The 21,172-nt window shown below is 41.7% G+C and overlaps 1 protein-coding gene across 5 annotated transcripts; it reads left to right on the top strand.

Annotated features, from left to right (window-relative positions):
* Nucleotides 1–61: 61 nt before the first annotated feature.
* Nucleotides 62–20,455, top strand: zzz3 (zinc finger, ZZ-type containing 3). 5 transcript variants are annotated; one of them, XM_065954258.1, is made up of 12 exons: nt 62–217; nt 5,295–7,221; nt 10,842–10,980; nt 12,156–12,303; nt 12,397–12,509; nt 14,306–14,377; nt 14,732–14,833; nt 15,313–15,408; nt 15,672–15,821; nt 17,784–17,918; nt 18,622–18,722; nt 19,726–20,455. In XM_065954258.1, the coding sequence occupies exons 2-12, from the start codon at nt 5,360–5,362 to the stop codon at nt 19,868–19,870; spliced, it is 3,063 nt and encodes a 1,020-aa protein (XP_065810330.1). In that variant the 5' UTR covers nt 62–217; nt 5,295–5,359; the 3' UTR covers nt 19,871–20,455. The 5 variants fall into 5 exon arrangements, with proteins under 5 accessions (XP_065810330.1, XP_065810331.1, XP_065810328.1 ...); XM_065954259.1 differs by lacking the exon at nt 62–217 and adding an exon at nt 386–506; XM_065954256.1 differs by lacking the exon at nt 62–217 and adding an exon at nt 513–904.
* Nucleotides 20,456–21,172: the final 717 nt, after the last annotated feature.

The following is a 21,172-nucleotide window of genomic DNA, read 5'->3' as shown; positions in this document are numbered from 1 at the left end:
AATAAACCCACAACCGATAAAACGGGGTTACACCGACAATATTTGACAGTCTGCAACCTTGGCAGTGGGGTAAAAAAAAAATAATAAAAAAATGTAGTGTATAGTGTTGCATTTTTGACGAGCAGCGGTAGTGTCGGCTCACACACCCCGACCCGACTAGTTGACTGGATTGGAAACATGGCTGCGGCCGAACGTGCAGCGAATTTACGGAAGTGAGGTATGTGTAATTCTTCAGCTACCAAAAAAAACGCTATTTACTAGTGTACAATCAATTCCAGCAACAAACCCCGAGTTTAATAGCCAACCAAAAAAAACAAAACAAAAAAAAGACGTCTCACGACCGGGGGGGCATCATTAGAAGTACACACACACACATCGGTTAAAGTTATGCGCGGAACAATCAGCTAGCTCGGCTTGCAGCAGCCACGGTTAGCATTAAAGTGCTAACCATCCGCCGCCGCTGCTGCTGCTGCTGCCGCTGCTGCTGCTCAGTAGATAAAAACCATGTGAGCTACGCCGTTTGACTTTAAAATATAATATGACGGAACACATATGTTAGCAGCGATGCCAATTGCGAAAGTTTACGTGATATTTCTAGACTTATTTCTGCATCGTTTGTTGTGCTAGCTTGTCGTAAAGCTAAAAAAAGGGGGGGGGGAGAGTCCGGCTGTTTTCTGCACGATGCGTTAAAACAGGAAAACTAGCGACGCTAACATTTAGCCAACTCGGGCTAACTAGTCCCTCAAAAGGAAACACACACAAAACTGTCTTGTTTTGTAGCGTTCTTAATCAATGTTAGGAAAGGGAAGGGGGTGTAATGTAGTAATATCACGGATGCAACAGTCTACGCTTTTGGTTTCTTTAAGCGTCGATGTTTTTTATTTACAGACACGAAGAGCTAACGGTAAGTTTAGTTTCTTGGCTGAGGTTAGCCCGCAAAGCTAAGTCAAGTAACGTTTGCTCGTCAGGGTCCATGAACCCGACTTGGTGGTGTTGTTGTTGTTGTTGTTGTGTCAGGAGGACGTGTGTGTGCTTGCGAGTTAAAAAAATCCTCAACTTTTTGAGTTAAACCTGCTGCAAAACTTAAAAGTGTTTTTAAAAAACGTAGCCGGCGTTCACGTGTAGCTGCAGGTTAGGGGTTTTTTCATAGTCTCTCCAGAAGCAGCATCCTCTCCAGATACCAACTTTGAACCACAATGAACTGTGTTGGGATTTGAGTGATTCTCATCGGTATGTATACCAAAACACACACCGTGGATTTGTCTCTGCATATAGGCCCCATTGGAAGTATTGAACTCCAGGGCAAGATGCTGAGATAAGTAGTCTCATCTTAAACACTTTTTAGAGACCTTTTATCTTTAGCTCGCTCTACTTACACCAGCCTTCACATTTTAACTTGCTAAGTTGTTCGTTTTTTTTTTTTTTTTTTGTTAAATGAATAGCTGTTGCAATCTAAATGTAAACAGGTTTTGGTTCTGTAATGCAATAAACACGTGTTAACCTCACCTCCCCATACAAACACGCGCTTTAGTGAAAGTACAGGAAGTGGTTTGATTGAGGAGACAGCCACGCATTGGTGCTGTCTTGTGTTGGCTGCACTGACATATCCTGGCTTTTCTTCTCACTTGCAAAGTTAATTATTGAACTGCCTCTTCTAAGGGGAAAGCTGTTAATTTCTAGTCTTGTCAGAAACAAAGACTTGTCTGACTTTAGTTGACTTGTTCAAACCCCCACTTCTGCAGAGGGATGAAGATGTGCTTTTTTTGGTGTTTACTGTGGTGCTGAGGTGTTCCTTGCAATGACAAAGTGAGCTTATCTTGCTTGCATGTTTTCAGCATTTGTTTCATATAACATCAGATTAAAGAGAATAGCCAGTTAAATGTGTGCAATTGCTCTTTAAGACAGTAACTGAGCACTTTCCACTGTTATAAACCCAGCAGCAGTAGTAGCACAAAGGCATCAAGTGCTGATTTGTTGTCTAAAGAATTGGTTCCCAACCTCTTTGGCATTTGACCCCATAAAGCAAAGCATTGTGTCTATTTGACCCCTCATCGGACATTCTGGCCTCAGTGTTGACATGATTTATTACAAGCTCAACCACAGAGTAGTTATCCATATCATATCTTTAATTTGAAACATTGATTGGGGCTGTGATAACTTGGAAATGTACCATTTTTAGTCATACAGCGTAGTTTTGTCAGTCTATCCATTAGCCTTATTGTCTATGCTTGGTGGTTTGTCAAAGGCTGAAGCCAATCCTACCTTGTGTTGGGCTAGAGGTTGGGAACAACCTAGATACAGTAGGTTTCCAGTTAACTCAGGAGTGACAGAGGGACAGAAATAAAAATTCACACTCTCATTCATACCAAGAGCAGTTAAGAGTTGCAGAATAATGTGAACTGCATGGATGTCAAATGTGGGGGGAAAGCTGGACCACAACATTTTCTAAAACATCATGCTATTTTAGCAATGAGATAGTCATTTTAGGGATACAAAGAAGTGGACTTAAATTTAACTCCTGATGTGCATAAAGAATATACTTTATTGAGACTATCATGACTTTAATGTTTCGTTAATTCACCAAACTCTTGCTGCCACATGCAACAACCAAGGAGACTGCCGTAGGTTAAGAAGTTTGATGATGGTTGGTCCTCAAATATTAAGTTCTTTGCATGTTCACCTGACAACAGCTTGGACTGTTTAAAAGAAAGAGATTGAACACACTTCCTATCTCTGACCATTTGCACTCCATTTTACGACATCAAAGTATCCAGAACTGGCATTTTTTATTAGTTCTATTGAGTTTAAGCCTAACTAGGGCTGCCTTATTAAATCATTCCTGGGTACAAAGCTTTTATTCAGATGTTTCCAACAGGTATCTGTAGGCAGCATTAGATGTTTTTTATTGTTTGTTTTTTGAGGCCTTTACAGCCTTCCTAACAATGTATCAAATAATGGGACATTAGGTAAAGCGATTCAGGTAAAAAAAACAACAACTGTAGTCTGGATCAGTTTGAAGCTGTGATTAGTTTTCTTTTTCTGAGGGCATGTCAGATGAGCAGGCTTAATTAGTTTTGTTGATTTGAGGGTGAGGGTGAGTGCTCAGTCTGAATAACCTTCCTCCCTTCTGCCGCCTTTTTTCTTCACTCTTATTTTCTGCTTGGACAAATCACATTAGCTTTCTCAGTTGGGGTCTTGAAAGTTGTGAGTAATGTGTGCATGTGGTAGTGCTTGTTCCAGGTGACTAGTATGTTGTCCCCCTGAAGAAAATTTGTATTTGTAGCAAGGGCAGCCTCTGGCTTTGTTGTTGATGTGTAAGCAAAGTTTATGACAAGGAAGGGATTGTCCCAAGCAAGGCAACAAGGAGCTTTTAAATCAGTTTTGACAGAGGTTGACCCACAGATTGATGTACTTGCAATTAATGTAAATGAGCATGACCACAATGCTAATTGACGCTATAATTTCTCCCCCCCTACAAGGATATACTTTGACTATGTCTCATCTTCTGCAAAAGGACACCATATGAGATCATTTCCCCTTGAATGTCACTTTAATGTAACCTTTACGTCTCGTTTTTATTGTGCACTGTTAGATTTATTATTTGGAGCTATGAGCTAGAGGAGACTTCAATGGCAACTCATGTGTGTGGTTTGGTTGGGATGTTTTCCAGGGAAATGGGGAACAAATGTGTGTTTTCTTACCAGGACAGAAATCTCTCTTTATCCCTGCATGTAATCTTAAAATTTCCCCTGACTTAGTTCAACTGCATGCCTACATGCAGACAGAAAACTTGATTACTGTAAACCTCCATGAAGGCTTGATTATGATTGGGTTTACTGACACAGACCTGCCCACTAAAACACGTTTTCTAATTGCTAGTATCAGGAAAAAGAAGCATTTTTGTTTTTTTGTTGTTTAAGCTTTTTCGAATTGATGTATTTCCAAAGCAACATTATTCTTTAGGCTTTTCTCGTTAAGTACCCCACTACATAAATCGAGTAATGTTTGCCTTAATAACAACCTGTTCCGACCCCACCTCAGCAGCAAGGAATTGTGGACAACAGGAACGCAAGGAATACAAAGGAGAAATCCTGCGTGCGTATTATCCCATTATGCTCTTTTGTAAAGCATCTCGAGATAACAGTTGTTATGAATTGGCACTATACAAATAATGATTGATTGATTGAACCTGAAAATGAGATAAGTTGTTATGAGGAAAATTATAATGGATTGTCTGACCTATATTAAATCAGATGTTACTGCATCTGTGAAATTGATTATTTAGTAAAGAATAAAATATCTTAAGCTGACTATTTATCAGTGCCTGGTAGCATTTAGATTGTGTTTATTTTCCAGTACACACTGTAAGCCAGGATTTCTGTTCAGATGCACAGTAATGTACTTCATCTGCGGGATAGCTCAGGCGACACACAGAGCAATTTTGGGAAGGCTTTGTTGTGCCTTAAATTGTGTCAGGAAGTGAATCGTCATATCCTAAGCCTCTATGGTTGCCCTCACTCTAAGCCTATAAGCCTTGTGTAGGATTCTTGTTGTCAGAGAATTTCATTTTTTGTACATTCTGATAAGTTGCAGCCTGTTGGTGCTCTGCACACCTGTTATAAAAAGATAAAAAGCATACAGCATGACAAACCTATGTTTGCAGTGTTATCTCTGGTGAATTGGGTGTGTGAATGACACTGTGCTAGGAGGAAATAAATACGCTTTCACTAAACCATGAACACAAATTGTGTGATTGCTCATTTAAATATATTTGATTTAATTTAGATTTTATTGCAGGTAGTTTACCATTTTGTAAGTCAAATGCCTTACATCTTAGGGGGCTTTTCTAACTTAAAATGCTTGAAGTCACTTTCTGCAGAGTCACAGGGCAAAAAATATTAAAATTAAGGCAAGATGGAAGATTTGACCTCCTGCATTATATTCTGCCATGACAAGATCTGCCACTTTTGTAGACCTGGGATAAGACATCTAGTTTTTCCTGTGGACAGAGGGTGTTGCTTAGTTACAATGACAAGGGAAATCAATACCTCTGGTGTGAGCTGAGAAATGATCCGAGCAGTAGTCAACAAAGGTCTTTTGGTTAACGCTTTGTTTCAAACACCCCGGGGTACTATTCATGCACTAATTTTTAGCTTTGTCGGCCTGTGAAACCAATCATAACATTGCTGCTGCAGAGGTAGTGCTATGATGTAATCATTGAGCTGTAAAGGTTTGCTTTTTTCCGTGATTATTTCGACTTAATGAAGTGCTTGTTTCTGTCTGTGTGTTTACAGGTGCCCAGATTCTGCTGCAGAGGAGAGAGCACCAGGATGAGGAGACTGTAGGCACCCGCCATAGTATGGCCGCGTCCCGATCCTCGCGTGTCACAAGGTCATCAGTGGGGCTCAATGGATTGGATGAAAACTTTTGTGGTCGAACCCTCAGGAACCGCAGCATTGCCCAGCCGGAGGAGACCTCAGTGTCTCCGCTTCCAAGGGCCCGCTCGCCTAAGAAGAAGCAGGACACCAAGCAGCAGGAGTCTAAGCAGGACGCCAAGCAGGATTCGAAACAGGACGCCAAACAGCAGGAATCCAAGCAGGAGTCGAAACAGGACACCAAGCAGCAGGAGTCTAAGCAGGACAACAAACAAGAGGTTAGCGAGGAGTCAAAGGAGGAGTCCAAGCAGGACCGCAAGCAGGACCCGAAACCGGACAGCAGGCAGGAGTCGAAACAGAATACCAAACAAGACGTTAAGCCGGAGTCAAAGCAGGACAACAAACAGGACGCAAAGCCAGACACTCAGCAGGACGGTGAGCAGCAGGTCTCGTTGCAGGGGAAGTTAACTGATTTGAATGCTTCTTCTGCTGAGGCAGAGCAATGGACCAGCTCAAGGAAGCGTGGCGTGTCTTGTTTAGAAAAAGACATAAGTCCCGAGAACTGTGATAGAGGGAAGGGGGCACGTGATATCTGTACTCAAATCAAAAGGGCCAAGCGGTGCTCCCGCTCTGGAGATTCTCAGGGACATGAGGAGGACCCTGTGCTTCTAAAAACTGAAAGTCCGGTATCTGTCTTAGAGCCCTGCAAGGATAGCAGTTGTGAAGAATTTCCCAGCCAAAACTCTGCAAACACTTCTCCTGTCTCACCTGTCCTCAGTAAAGAGGAGGTTGAGCTGACAGGGGGGCAAGCAGAGGATGGCCATGTGGAGTGTGATGGGGCAGCTCAGCCCCCGAATGCTCATAAGGCCTCAAATGGACTCAAAGACAATAAAGCAGAGGAATCTTGCACACTCACTGAAGAGCCAAGTGCAAATCCCTCCTCTGCCAACAACTGTCTGTCTCTGCTCAATGGCAGTCAGACAGGGGCACCCTCATCCCCTGACCCCACCGTGCCTTGTAGAAACTCTGTCCCTGTGCAGACGGAGGTCCCTTGCTCAGAGGACTTACCTGCCTCATCTGCGCCGAATTTAGAGGCTGTTTCAGAGGAATCTGTCCCTGAGTTGATAGTGGCTGAGGAGCATGAGGTGGAGGAGGTTGAGGTTGATGTGGTGGGCAACCCGTTGTGTCTTGCCCATGAGGAACAGGTGATGGAGACTGAGAACAATACCAATGGTCGGCCACTAACACCGGTGCAGGAAGCTTCTGCCTCCACATCCTCCAATACCACCAATATGAACAATAGTCCAATCAACAACAACAGCAACTCAGGAGAAACTACACCCCCACTAGCAACAACCCCCTCCCCCACAGAGCCAGAGTGCACCCCCTCAATATCCAGCACACCTCCCTCTTTCACAGAGCTCTATGAACACAGATACACCCTGCGGACTTCACCCAGGAGGGCTGCCAGTGGTGGCAAGGCCTCCTCCTCTAAGCTCAGCTCTCCTCCCAGAGACAATGGTCCCTTGAGGGAAGAGGGGGAGGTTGTGGTTGGACTGGAGGAGGACTGCCCTATGGTTGAGGAACCTGCTCCCTCAGAGTTTATTGGCCCCTCCATTGAGGAGCTAGTTTGTGTGGATCCTGGGGACAGGACAGGTGGTGAGGAGGTTGGGCTTGTGGAGAGCAAAGAGGCTGGAAAAAGCAAGGCGCTGACAAAGAGTCAGGCTGCAGAGGAGGAGGAGGAGGAGGAGGAGGAAGAAGAAGAAGAGGAGGAGGAGGAGGAGGAGGAGGAGCCTGATGTGTATTACTTTGAGTCAGACCACCTGGCACTTAAACACAACAAAGAGTACGTAGGAGCTCCTAGGGGATTCTTCTCTTTGTTAATGCACCTTTTACACATGTTGATGACTACATTGTGTAATCGCTGGGTTACTTGTTGAGGTGGTTTGGTTTGAGGAGGAACAATATTCTGATGTTTGGTGTGTTTTCTGTTGAAAGTTTTTAGGTTAGTTAGGTTATAATGTTAAATACATAGTCTAACTGAACCCATTTAATGTTGGTTTTTCAAATGGTTTTGATGATCTGAAGAAATTTGGTTTACCATTACACATTGTTGTCACACCTGTGTCTATCATGCGTCACCCTTGTTTCCAGTTTTCCAAATTCCGTTAATGTCTTCAGCAATTGTGCTAGAAAATCAAAGGGCCAATGGCCAGTTCAAGTGCCAATCTGCCAAAGAATTTAAAAAAGACATAAATATTAATAATTCCAATAGCTTTATCTAACTAATCCTCTATGGATATGATTGTAGTAATCGTTGTGCTGCCTAGCTCAGGTTGAATGTAGAATATTGCTAACATGAACTGAATTCCATTGAAACTTTTTTTTTATTTGCTGAAGAGTGTCTTTAGACATACAGTTTCTATGTGTAACTACTTATTTCAGCTATTGAACAGGTTGAAATCCTTTGTCAGGTTGATTTGGTGAGGAGTCGTATGGATGCCAAAGGAATCTATACTAAAAACCAAGCTGAGCACTTAAAAGCTAGCCGAGCTAAAGTTAACAGCGGTGCAGCTACCAGCTCCTACCAATGTAGAATTTATGCAAAAGGGAAAGTCAGCAAACACTTTCTGTTTTAGGCTATAATGGATCAGCCCAAACCAACCATAAACAATGGTTTGGGCCAATACATTGTGACATCCAAACGGTTCCTTGAGCCAATGCCCTGATACCTGATCCCATGTTTATTGACCTATCAAAGGCATTTCCTCTCCTCTGCCAACAGAAAAGCAGCGGATTTGTTTCACATGGGATAGCAAGGACAATAACTGAAAAAACCCCAAACATAAACCTGTTTATTGGTAGGACAAAGTCATTTTAAACTTATAATAGAGCATTGGACAAGGTAAGAGAGACGGGTTATTGTTTCATTTTTTACCAGGATACATTTGCATTTAAACTGTAAAAGATATGTAATGAAATGTGATCAAGGAAACCTTGAGAAAGGGTTTGAGTCCTTCAATCAGAATGTCTATTTATGGTCTTTGTGTTTAGAACTGTTCACATGCGATCCAATCAGTCAAAGAGCATTTCTGACTATGCTGATCATATAGGCTTGATCAGTAGTTCTTTATTATCGTCTTGTGACTGCTCCTCATAGGTTGAATAAGTTTATTGGCCATTTTCAATTTCACAGACCTTTAAGTTTAAATTACTGTTTGAGGCGGTAGTTCAGGTAATAAGCTTAAACCAGAAAAGAGTCAGAAAATAGATATCAAACATTTCACTGAACAATATATTTCTTCTCACTTTTCCTGATTACCCTGCCACAGCTTCTCAAATGTATCTTTTCACCCTGTTATTTTTTGACAGGGAAAAGAACTAGAACTAACTGACTACGCTCAAGAAGCTTCTTGTATATAAACATAGTTTGTTTTGTACTTACAAAAACCTAAGAAAGGTAACATCCAATTTGCACTCAAGCGTTTCTGGCTTTTGCACCACTAACACATTGTAAGAAAGTGTAATTAACACAGTTATTTTAAGGGAATATCGGTGAGCACCTAATCAAGCTGCCATCTTATTGTTCAGGTTTGACACGTTCCCACATTTCATTTGCACCTTAAATCTGGTTCTGCGAATGTGTGACTCAACTGTCAATTCCCAGATTTTCAGGACTTGTGGAGATTGGATGTTCGCTCTTTTCTCAGTAGGATGAGTTGTTTTAGAGGGAAATGATTTCTGTGTCTGACCTTGTTCCTTCTGTCGTTGACACTTGTCATCCAAGCTAGGATGTTTATGTCAGTGGACAGGTCTCATGCTGTGCTCAGTCATGCACTGCTAACTGATCAGTGGCAAGCCAGATGATTCATGATGCATCTTCAAATGGCGAGGGCAAGCTTGGATTGGGAGGAGAGGTGTCTTAAGGTTATGTCCCTTTGTCTTTGGCACCGGTATTGGTTGATGTTTCAGATCTGGAGAGTGGGCTCCTAGTGTAATTCGATAAAGTTTCTCTTGCATGCCAAGTTTTAAGTTGTGCTGAATAAGCAAAATTTTTGAGGTCTTGAATCAATACATTGTGGAGTTGTTTTTTAGCAAGAATGACTAGGCATTTTAGGGTTGCTGAATATGGAAAAATGACAGTGGCATGATTAATGGTATGAGTGCAAGAAAACCTGTATTCTTATAATACAGCTTTGCCTATTTAGACACAGCTTTCTTGCACACACATTATGCAAAAATTGCAAAAGCATCCTCCTATCCTCGATTATCAGTCATTAATGTTGTATTGTTCTGGCAAGCTTTCATTTTGGCACCAGGGTTTGCCAGTGGACCTTGGGCCCAGTAGGTGGCAATGAAACCCTGTCCCTGGACGCATGGGGAAAGTTCAGAGTGCTAGAATCAATCCTCCTCATTTCCCTGAAACAGATTTATGCAAAGATCACCTGTTCATCTGGGGAAGTCTGCATGCATGTTGCTTTCTGATGCTGACTTTCTACACTTGAATCAGACCAATTCTTTGGTGCAGGAAATCTGCAAGAGCATGTTTGGTACCACTGACAGATTTAGTTTGCACGAAAGCACAACACTCACTTGTGCTTTACAAGGTCAGCAAAGCTGCATGTAGTGCAGAACTGTGGCTAATGAAGAGATGTGGGGTTAAACACAGTAGACACATTTTGAATGTTGTTGCTTGAAGGATTTTTAAAGCTCCAGCAGCTGTTGAATAAATTGTGTCCTGTGCATTGATTTTCATTCATGTCCCGTTAGAGCAGATTGATCCACTCTGCTTCACTGAGCACCTGCATTAGGTTATGGCCACGTAGAATGCTGTCACGTTCGTGTCGATTCCTCTAGCTCTGCTCACACTGTAAGGCCTCTGAGTCAGTGCCACACTTAGTCACCGACAGCTCAGTTTGCAGTTCTTCTCTTGCCCCAGAGGGTGCGAGTTGAAAGGTCAAGCTTCTGCAATGCAAGAGGCTCCTCAAGCACTGCAATAAGCACTGCAAAACCCTAGTGTTTGTCATGCTAAAGGTTTTCATATTACTTAGAAATCTGAGTGATTTACACAGTCACAGTGCAGAACATCTTAGTGCATAAATTGTATATTCAATACCAATATGATTTTTTACTTACCTCCAGCACGTCTTATATTTCACTTTAAAAGGACAACTAGATGTGTTTTATAATAGCGTAAGCAGCTGCTCTGAGATGCAAAATTCCCAGTCAATGTCAAGAATCCGAACACACACAACGTGTAAGCAATGTATTTGTAAAATAGATGGAAAATTCAGTAAAATGGTTTATGTCTTGTGCAAATGTTTAGGCTCTGAACACTGCTTGAATAATCCATGGTCTGGGGTCTAAAAGTTTGATGCACTGCAGCATTGCATGTGTCAGGTTAAATAATGTAAGCAGCAGTCCCTTCCTCCTACTGTTGGCTAACCTCTCTTCCCTCCATGTCAGTTATCAGAGGCTGCTGCAGACTATCGGAGTTCTCGAGGCCCAGCGTACACAGGCCATCCTGGACCTGGAGACGCTGGCGCGTCAGCAGAGAGAGGCACTTGCCGATCCCATCAGCTTTGTAGAGCAGCTACAGAAACAGGTAACAAATGTACAGACCTGCATGCTTGTGTTATTTATTTATCTATGTTGTAATCCCCTCCCCCTACTTATACTGCACTGTATTAGATGGTTCTGGTGTATAGGGGTTATAATTTATGTTTTTGCATGTGTTCACTACACAGCTTTATACATACAGAACACTCTAAACAAACACCAACCTTTCTCTGAGAAATGGCACTCAATATCATGTTGTTGGTTTTTCGCTTGAGGAATACCCTGCTGGGTGCAACGTTGATAGAATAAATATTCTGTACCTTTTAAAACAGTGTGCAGACTTTTCCGCTGTCTGACTCAAGTTTGGTTCTGCACCCGTTCACAACTGGGCCAAGATATGCACACTGTTCATCCTTCCAAACTGACATATTTGAGATATTTGGAACAGTTAACTTATTAATATATAAAGGTATTTAGTAGCTGGATCACTACAGTGGTTCACTAAATCCAAATCAACAGGGTTCATTTAGTTGAGTATTAAGATGTGGGTACTTTTGTTCTTCCCCCAGGAAATGTTGAGCATCCAACACATCATTTCATGCATTCTGGTGAATATTTATGCTAAAATTTGTTGTGGGAATTCAATGATATAAAAGTTAAAAAATGTTTTACTTAAAGTAAGTTGCAACTTTTAATCAGTTATTTTCCACATGTAACTGAGTAGTTAAATGAACGACCCCAAACCAAAAAATAGTTGTGATATGGTGTAAAATGTAAATACAATGAGTGTGAGTATTTGCAAAACATTGAAACCCCATGTTTGACTGCACAAAGAGAACATGTCAAAAGTTTAAACAGAGAAACGCTATTGTTTTTGGAAAAATATATGCCCAACTTTAATATAATGCAGATAACATGTGTAACAGAAAACTCATGAGATAATAGACTAATATACATAGAAATACATAGACTAATAAGGGATTTTACTTTAAATTACTTGAATGGAAGTTGACTCATTGTGGAAGAATAAAGAATTTCTGATTTTGATTCTGAAATAGTACCAGAGTTAGTATGAAGCCAGTACAGTTGAGTAGAGTTATAATAGACTGAATGTAAGAGCTGCATTTGTCTCATTGTGCCTGTTGATGTCTTACAAGATGTGACACATCTACGCTTGTGAATTCCTCAAATTAATTTAAAAGTGTTTCTTTTGTCCCTCAGGTGAGTTTGGGCTTGCCGTGTCCTCAGCGAGTCGTCCAGCTCCCTGACGTTGCGTGGGAGCAGTACACGTCAGGCCTCGGTGACTTTGAGAGAGAGTTCTGTGACAAGAAACGCAAAACTAGGCGGCTACAGCTGATCTTTGACCAAGGTATGTATAATCTCAATGCATGAACATGGGTTTGCTAATATTATTACTGAACGATCACTGAAATTACAAATTCTGTTTATTGCCTCCCGTCAGGTTTGCCTGATCGACCAAAAAGTCCTGTTGAAGCCAAGAAGGAAGGCGAGTCTTCCACCATGTACACCTCTCTGCCCATGAGTGATGCACCAGAGAACAGCAGGCAATCACAGGTACAGTGCTGCCTCCTTACTAAATAATCTGTAAACACACGTATGCACACACACAACTGCTGCTGCTGTCATTACAGCTGTGATTGTCTCTGGGTATGTGAATTGTTGACGTACATTGTATTCATGTGACATTCAGTTGTTGGGGCTTTATTGGAACAACCGTTTTCCTCTGGCTTTACCTAAACTCAGAAACTGAACACTGCACTGTTCACTTATACAATTGTTTTTGCTATAGATATGAGTAGGGCTGGCCTTTGTGGCTAAAAAATGTTCATGATACAATTTTTTATATCGAGTCGATATCAATAACTATCACGATAGATGTCAAATAATTTTTTCTTACGAATGTAGAGGCAGTTTCTTGTTCCTGGGTGAAAGTTGAAGAAGCCAGTTTGTTAATTGTGGTTTAATTATTCTTTATTGTCGGAACATGACAAACTATACTTCAACAGTGGAACATTTCAGTATCATAAGCTCAGTGCACGGAGCTGGAAAACGCTGATATGACAGTTTGTTGCTGGGGAGTAACAACAGGCCCGGTGCTTACTGAGGATTCACTAACACTCATTTGGGACGTCTGGTCATTTCTTTCCTTTGGTGTGTTCTAACGGCTCATATTGTTTCAAATGGTGGAAAAGTTTTGTGGCTTTGACTGTTTTAGCTGCACATCTCTTCATCACAGTTTTCTCTGTTTTTTGTTGGAATGTTAATATCTTAAATATCTCCAAACTCCTGAAGTACAGTGTCCTTTCTTGTTGACCATGTTTTCTCCCTGCTTTGAGATGGTAGGCCCGGCATTGCGATCTCTCATTTAGGCCTTGTTTCGATTCCCCTCCAAACGTCTGTAAACTGGCCTACCCGTATCCCTGCGACATGATTGGCTGTTTTCTTTCCCAGTGTTTGGGTGGTGTAATTACAGGTTCAATTGTATCAAACATTTATCGAACATTCGTCATATTTATATTGAGAAAAGTTATATCGCCAATAATTATCGTTATTGTTGTATTGCCCAGAATTAAATTAAAGAATGTGATGAACTGTTTCAAATAGCAGTTAAACAGGCTACACGCATTAAGCTTTTGGGCAGCGTTTAGCCGTGTCGGATCAATTTACAGTTTTCTCATTGTTTTCTTACCGTTAGACGAGTGAAACAGTCTGAATTTAAATTTCCATCTATTTGACAGATAAATTGGTTCTTAGGAAAACTCCTTATTATCTCCCAGCGTATCATTAGAGCAGAACCTTACACATACGTTGTCCTAACTGTAGCCTCTAATTGCCAAGTTACATTGCCTGCTCTGCCCCCTGCCCCCCCCCCTCCCCCCTGATGCTCAGAGCAGAGTTAAGCATGCAGGTGGTATCTATGGAAACGTGAGGAGCCTGCGTCTCGTCTACCTCTGATTATGGTTTATTTCTGTTTGTGTTTGTCGTCTCCCTTTCCCTTCAATTTTAATTGATTGTTGGGATTAGACTGTGCCAAGCATTTAGCATCAAGCAAACAACTGCTTGATCATTCCTGTTGCTCACCCTGTTTATTTTGTGAAGAGACATTTGCATTCTCACAGATAACACTCCCTGAATTCTAATGGGAGCATGTTTGTCAGTCAAGAGTGTTTTTTCTTCTTCTTCTGGGTCTTCCCATGACACATCTCCAGTCACATCTTTGCCCGTCAATCTGACAGATTTACTGTGCCAGGCAGTTCATATGCACAGATCTCTTCAAATGGTTGCGTGCCTATTATTTTTGTTTTGTGCAACTCTTTTAACATGGCTGTCACTCTTGTTTTTCCTGACAGATGATCAGGGGGAGGATTTGTCACCCAAACAAGTCTGACACATTTAACCAGCTGTGGACTGTGGAGGAACAGGTAGGCTATGAGTGTGTAAAATCTCAAACTCTGTTTTACAGAAGTACGCCATTCACCAACGTAACTCTAAGCAGTGGTGTACATTAAAGACGGATGATGTTGCCTTTAGAGTATTTCTGTTTTCAACGAAATGTCTTAAATATACAGGATTCTGACTGTGAATTTTTGAAAGAGGACTTGATTTATACGTTTTTCTGTGAGCAGCTAAAATGTGTAATTTGTGCTACCCAACTGTTTCATCGGCTGTTTTTGAATATCATTATGTATGGATGGGATGTAAATGAGATTTATCGTACCATTGTAGCAAACTGCCATTAATCCATTAAAAAAATTTTAAAATGTTGTTTCTAATAGAAAAAACTGGAGCAGCTTCTTGTTAAGTTTCCTCCTGAAGAAGTGGAGTCCAGAAGATGGCAAAAGATCGCAGATGAGCTGGGCAATCGGACAGCAAAACAGGTGAGAGGGAGTTAACTAAAGGGGTGTTTGCTTGTCTGATCTACACCTTTTCCTGCTAAATTCAGAACATTTGGTCTATTAGCATAATTGAAAATGATCCAAACATCAAATACATTTTGTAATTTGGCTTGAAGAAAGAATTCGCTTAAATGAAAAAATTGAAAAATTCAATGTTGCCAGCTCTACTGCATATTACAGTTTGTCTTTGAACTGGTTGTACCGCTGTCTTCTCTGTGTTTCTGTTAGCATCTCCTGACATTGATGAATCTGTGTCCTCACTATGGAAACAGGCTGTTAAATTGCGAGAACGTAGTACGAGCACTTAGCAGAGCTGAAAGGCAAAGTCTGACTTGTGTGATAACTGTGCCCCCTTTAAGTACCTGGATGCTGGATACATTTGCATGACCTCAATTACTTCAAGCATCTGTTCCTCTGTTGGAAATCATTAACGCAGACATTTTCCTGTTAAAACATTCCAGGTTGCCAGTAGGGTTCAGAAGTACTTCATCAAACTGACTAAAGCTGGTATCCCTGTGCCTGGAAGAACACCCAACCTGTGCATGTACACTAAAAAGGTATTTAAAAAACCCTTTAATGATACTGAGTCACATGCGTATCAGTAAGTAATAAGTGGTCATTTCTGTAATTATCTTGTATTTTGCCTGTACATTGAATGCATTTGTTGTGATATTTTAAAGGTTGCAACATTCACTGAACATCTCATAAAATATAATATGCCATAATGTAACATATTTAAACGTCTTGCTTAGGTTCTGTTAACGTAGGCTTCACAGACATAGACCTCCACAGTAGTCCTAATGTTCTTGTTTTACCTCAGGCATCCAGCAAGAGGCAGCATCACCTCAATAAGCACCTGTACCGGCCGTCTACCTTCCTGACCTCCTATGAGCCTCCGGTCTATATGGACGATGACGATGAACGCGCTGCGTATTTCAGCAGCATGCAGGACCCCTCTGCAGATGACTCGGTCAGTCCTCTGATACATCACAGAACCCTGCATTCTCTTCATTTATTACTTCAAGATTTATTTTGGGGCTTTCTATGCCTTTGTTATAGAGACAATAAGGTGGATAGAATTTGAGGGGAGGGAATGACATGCTGGAAAGAAGCCGCACAGGTTGGATTCAAACCCGGGCTCGCCCACTTTGAGGACTATAGCCTCTGTACACAGGGTACAAGAACTAACCACTTGCCTACCAGTGGGCGACTCTCTCTTTAATTTTTTGCATGCTTCTTTTAGCACACATCTAACTCCTGTTTCTTTGTCCTGGTGAATTACTGAAGAAGGGATCCTATTTCACTGACTTAAATGTCACTGATCGCGGAGGAGACCGTGGTGCTGGTTTGCTTCATTAGGATAATCAAAAGTTCACATTTACTTTTTTCTGTCACCGTCCACAGTCATGCCTCATCTCCTCATGTAAGCAGTGACCTGTAAGATAAAGACAGGGACAACCTTCATGTTATGTGCCATCAAGAGTGTGTTTAACACCTGATGAATCTTTTTTAAATCAGACTCAGATTCAGATCAGGTTAAGTAAGCCACTGCATCTTGTCGCTTTCGCATGACATGCTGCCTCCTTCCCTCTTCACGCCATTTAAACGTTTCTGGATGAAATAAGTCCCTTGAACATGCACATCTGTACCATGTGTCTTTCTTTCTATTTTTCAGTACAATCACAGCTGTGTGTACCGTGTTATACGGTACACACGGCTAAATCAGTGCATAATGCCAGGCCAGCCTCACCCTTATTTGAATTACCCTGTTCCTTGTGCTCTCCATTATCCAAGAGCTGACATTTTATTTTTTCCCTTTGATGGCCCTAACCTTTAAATGTAACCAGGTCGCCATGCCCTGCTGAGAACACAGGCTGCTGACTCCACCAGAGCGTTAATAAAAACCCCTGACACCACCGATATGAAGAAAAGTCGCAAAGGTGTTGCCAGCATGGGCCACAATCATTTCACACTTCACCAGGCTGTCCCTTACTCTGGCCATGTTGAGGAGAAGGAATACAAGTTCACTGAGGGCAAACATGTCTCGTGAACGTGGAGGTTGGCCAAGACATCACATCATTCAAAACTGTCCCTTCCAGGTTAAGAAATATTAGTGATGAGCTTTGTAATTTTCAGTCATAACTGTAACATTTAAAGATATACAGTTAACACAGTTGTTTAATTTATCTGAAGTTATGTTATATAATGGGCTTTGTTGCCATGATAAACCAAACCAACTTTATGACAACGTCTCACTGCTCGACTGTTCAGGCTTTTTTTAGACTCGTTAGTATCACCAACATAAACTCAACACATTTTCTGACCCGTTTTGATTATTTATAACACGACACAAATCTTTCAATCAGAGCATCTCTGTCTCTACTAAATACATTTTAAGACAAAGCATTGGCTCCCCAGCCTCAATGTAAAGAAAGACATGCTAAACTGGTCTTTTAAGGACTCTGATTGAAGAAAGCTTTTTCTTTTTTGCTTGTTTGCTCTTTGCTGATTGAAATCTGAAACACCTGAACTCTTCGCCACTCCCAAGTTTCACACTGTAGAAATCAAGACTTGTTGTGTTAACCCAAAAAAGAAAAGCTATAATTAGCTATAATTTTAACTGGATGTGCATGATATAATGGTTTTCAGCCTGGATGTTCTTCTAAATAAAATTCAGCTTACTGACATAAAGGGTTCTGTATGAAGAATAACTGAAGAAAAGCATAATTGTTGTTTTTGTATATTTTTTTATTTGGTCAGATAAAATTAGGTTGATAAATATAGGCAGCAAACATCAAGGGATTATCATTTTCCGGTGATATTCATGGAGTCATGATGAGATGTTTTGTCTGAGCATGTCCTTATGCCGGTCAGTCATCTCCCCTCTGTCTTTTTCTTAATGTTTCCATTTGTGTTTTTTGTCCTTTCCCAGGACGAGGAGGGGATTCCTCTGGAGTTGAGAAATTTGCCAGAGTACAAAGAACTATTAGAGCTGAAGCGACTAAAAAAACAGACCCTGCATGAGATCCACGAGGACAAGGCCAGTGTGCGGCATGTAGGCTACAAGGTGAAGACTTAACCCACTTTTTGATCCAGTAGATGTCGCCCTTGAGCATTAAACCAAAAAAAACTGCTGTTTTGGGCGACACCTCCGTTCTCCTCTAGCGGCACACCTCCAACACCTCTCCACTCGAGTTGCATGAAGGAATTATAAATTAGACACATCATTATTAAGCACCATAAAGTGCAATGGCTCAAGCTGCAATTGCCTGTGGTCTGCATTGTTGTGTTAGCAGGCTAATGTTAGCACACTCTGTTAACTCATAGCTTCATATTGAGCATACATTGGCACTGAATGACCGTGATCTGAAGACACTTACGTGAAATGAGTAGTGAGTAGGTTATGTTATACTTCTTTCCTCTAGTCCTTGACTAAAACAGCTTTATACACAAGGCATTGTCCCGTCCATGTAAACATGATGTAAACATGATGTAAACATGATGTAAACACGGCTCTGACAACAACACAGCTGGCGAGACTCACCCTTCTCACTCATTGTAGACAGTCATGACTCAGAGAGACAATTACAGAGGATATTCTGGATTTCTGCTGTATTTACATGTAAAATATAGCACATTCTTCCTTTAAAACTATGCTTCTAAATGTAACACTTTTAGAGTAATATCATCCCAGGAGGAACCAACATTGTATAGTTAAATAGTGTTCAGTAACTGTGTTCTGAAGACATGCTGTCTGGTGTTTTGTGCAGTGTGACGTCTGTGGCATGGATCCCATCCAGGGAGTGCGGTGGCACTGTCAGGATTGTCCGCAAGACAACTCGGTCGATTTTTGCTCCAACTGCTCGGACTGGTGAGTTCCCTTATCTCTGTCGTCAGAGTCAAAATGTTAAAAAACAACAACTTTGGATGATGTTTACCAGAAGACATTTAACAATACAACCACAGGAGTTTTTTTGAATGTGGAAATGGAAATGAGATATCTTTTGGTATTATGGTATATATGTTGATGTGATGACATGACTGCTTTAAGACACTTAGGGGACTTTTGGGGAAATAGAGTAATTAACTTTTATCTGCCCAGTAATACAACGATCCTATGTAGGCACGCATACAGTGCTGTCTTGTGGTAATAACCTCAAACAATATTTAATAGATTTTCCTGAAAACGTATTATTACGGTATTATTTCCCGATTAAGTTCCATTGGCCCAGATCATTATCAGAATCCTTTGGATACGTTGAATGTATTGAAAGCATCCAGACTGATTCTTGTGTTACCTTCCTTTTGATTAAATATGTATCTGGAACATAAACACATCTAGATTTGTTGAATGTGATCTAAACACTGAAGGTCTTTGTTAAATTATGTGAAGTTCAGCTGTGACAGCTCGTATGACCAACTGCCACTGACATTTATCATTGTAACAGGAAAGCAACGCTTCACACAGGCTGCAAATTATAACCTGAATATTTAGTTTGCTGCTGCTTGCTATAAAGACCAAAAAAAGATATCTCAGATGTTTTATGAAACAGAGGTTTAGCTCATGTTTTAATTCTGTCACCTGGAAATTTATGAGTTTGTCAAACTCAAATCTTTTTTCCACACACACTCATTTTTATTCACATAGAGACCACCTGCTGTGGTAAATGAGTTTACAACAAAGGCAGGCAGAGGTGGATTAAATGTAGAGTAAGGCTAGGGTTTTTATGCAGTACTGATCAGTTTGGATCCTCATTAAAGTTTTCATGTTCTGATGATGTAAAAGTGTTTCTTTGCTCTTTTTTTCTCTGGCATTAATGACTTCATTTTGTATTACTGCAGTATGGATTTACATTTCCCTACTCTTCTTCCAGCTTGTTCAAGACGGAGACCCACAAGCCGAATCATCATTTAGAACCGGTGCACCAGCCTGACACCTTTCTAGACAGAGACTACTGCCTGCCACAGAGCACAGGCTACAACTACCTGGACCCTAACTACTTTCCAGCCAACAGATGACAGAGTCGCAGACGCCTCTAGCTCCAGGCTCTCTCCACATATCCCACAGGCCACTCTGTGCATGGCTCCATCCTCCAAGTCCAAGATAACCGCTTAACCCGCCGCCAGGCAGGAAGGCCAGCAGGCAGGCAGACAGCCAGGGGGCCTCGGAGCAGACCACAGTGCTGCTGGTGGGAGGGGCTGTTATATTGGCCTCCCTGACTCAAGCAAAGGGCGGGGCCATGTTGGTTCCTCAGAACAAGGGGGCCTTGCTCCACCTCAGCCAGGTCAATAAATGGATCTGTGATTGGAAATGATACACTATTTTAAAAAACAAACAAACTAAACAGAAGGCACACCGACATTCCCGAGTTCTGTGACCCCACCAGGGCTCCCCCTCCCCTTCCTCCTCATCCCCTAGTGACCTCCCTGTGCTGCTTCGAACTGGAGACCTAACAGCCAGTCTGGTGAAGCGCCACCTAACAGAGATGTGTGGTCATACTGGACTGTGAAGTCATCAACTGTGTGTGTGTGTGTGTGTGTGTGTGTGTGTGTGTGTGTGTGTGTGTGTGTGTGTGTGTGTGTGTGTGTGTGTGTGTGTGTGTGTGTGTGTGTGTGTGTGTGTGTGTGTGTGTGTGTGTGTGTGTGTGTGTGTGTGTGTGTGTGTGTGTGTGTGTGTGTGTGTGTGTGTGTGTGTGTGTGTGTGTGTGTGTGTGTGTGTGTGTGTGTGTGTGTGTGTGTGTGTGTGTGTGTGTGTGTGTGTGTGTGTGTGTGTGTGTGTGTGTGTGTGTGTGTGTGTGTGTGTGTGTGTGTGTGTGTGTGTGTGTGTGTGGTGATATGCAAGAGTGAAAAATGTTCTAGCTAGGTATCCGTAGTTTGAGTATTTATGCGTCACAGCTTCCTCAGCAGAAGTTGTGACTAATGCGGGGAAGTTTGGCGCGTGGGGACTTGACATGGAGGTCGGTTTGGTTTTCGGGCTGCAGACTGTAGGAAGTCCTGTTGACCCGTATGACGTTCTGCAGTCCTATATGTGTTAAACGGATAGCGTGCCATGTTTCAGCATGGAGCCAACCCAACCACTGTCACACATCGCTGCTCTCTAACACCTCACCTTTCACACACCTTCATCTGTGTTTCCTTTCCCTTTGCTCTCTCCACTAAAACACGTCTAACAAAAAGCACTACAGCACGGAGAGCAAATGTTTTTGAAGGCAGACTACGAGGCGAATGGGAACGTATGGGGGGAAAAAGTACATGACTGTTTTTTTGTTTTGTTTTTTTTTCCTCCCCCTGATGTGTGCCGTTGTTGATCATGTTGAGTGT

This window comes from Labrus bergylta, chromosome 4, assembly GCF_963930695.1.
Source record: "Labrus bergylta chromosome 4, fLabBer1.1, whole genome shotgun sequence".
NCBI classification, from domain to species: Eukaryota; Metazoa; Chordata; class Actinopteri; order Labriformes; family Labridae; genus Labrus; species Labrus bergylta.
This window is presented reverse-complemented; position numbering and strand designations above follow the sequence as displayed.

Coding starts and splice junctions, on each gene's coding strand:
- zzz3 (XM_065954256.1), top strand. CDS start 793: ATGTTAGGAAAGGGAAGGGGGTGTAATGTAGTAATATCACGGATGCAA. Junction 12,304..12,396: donor ACAGCTGATCTTTGACCAAG/GTATGTATAATC, acceptor GCCTCCCGTCAG/GTTTGCCTGATCGACCAAAA. Junction 15,822..17,783: donor ACCCCTCTGCAGATGACTCG/GTCAGTCCTCTG, acceptor GTCCTTTCCCAG/GACGAGGAGGGGATTCCTCT.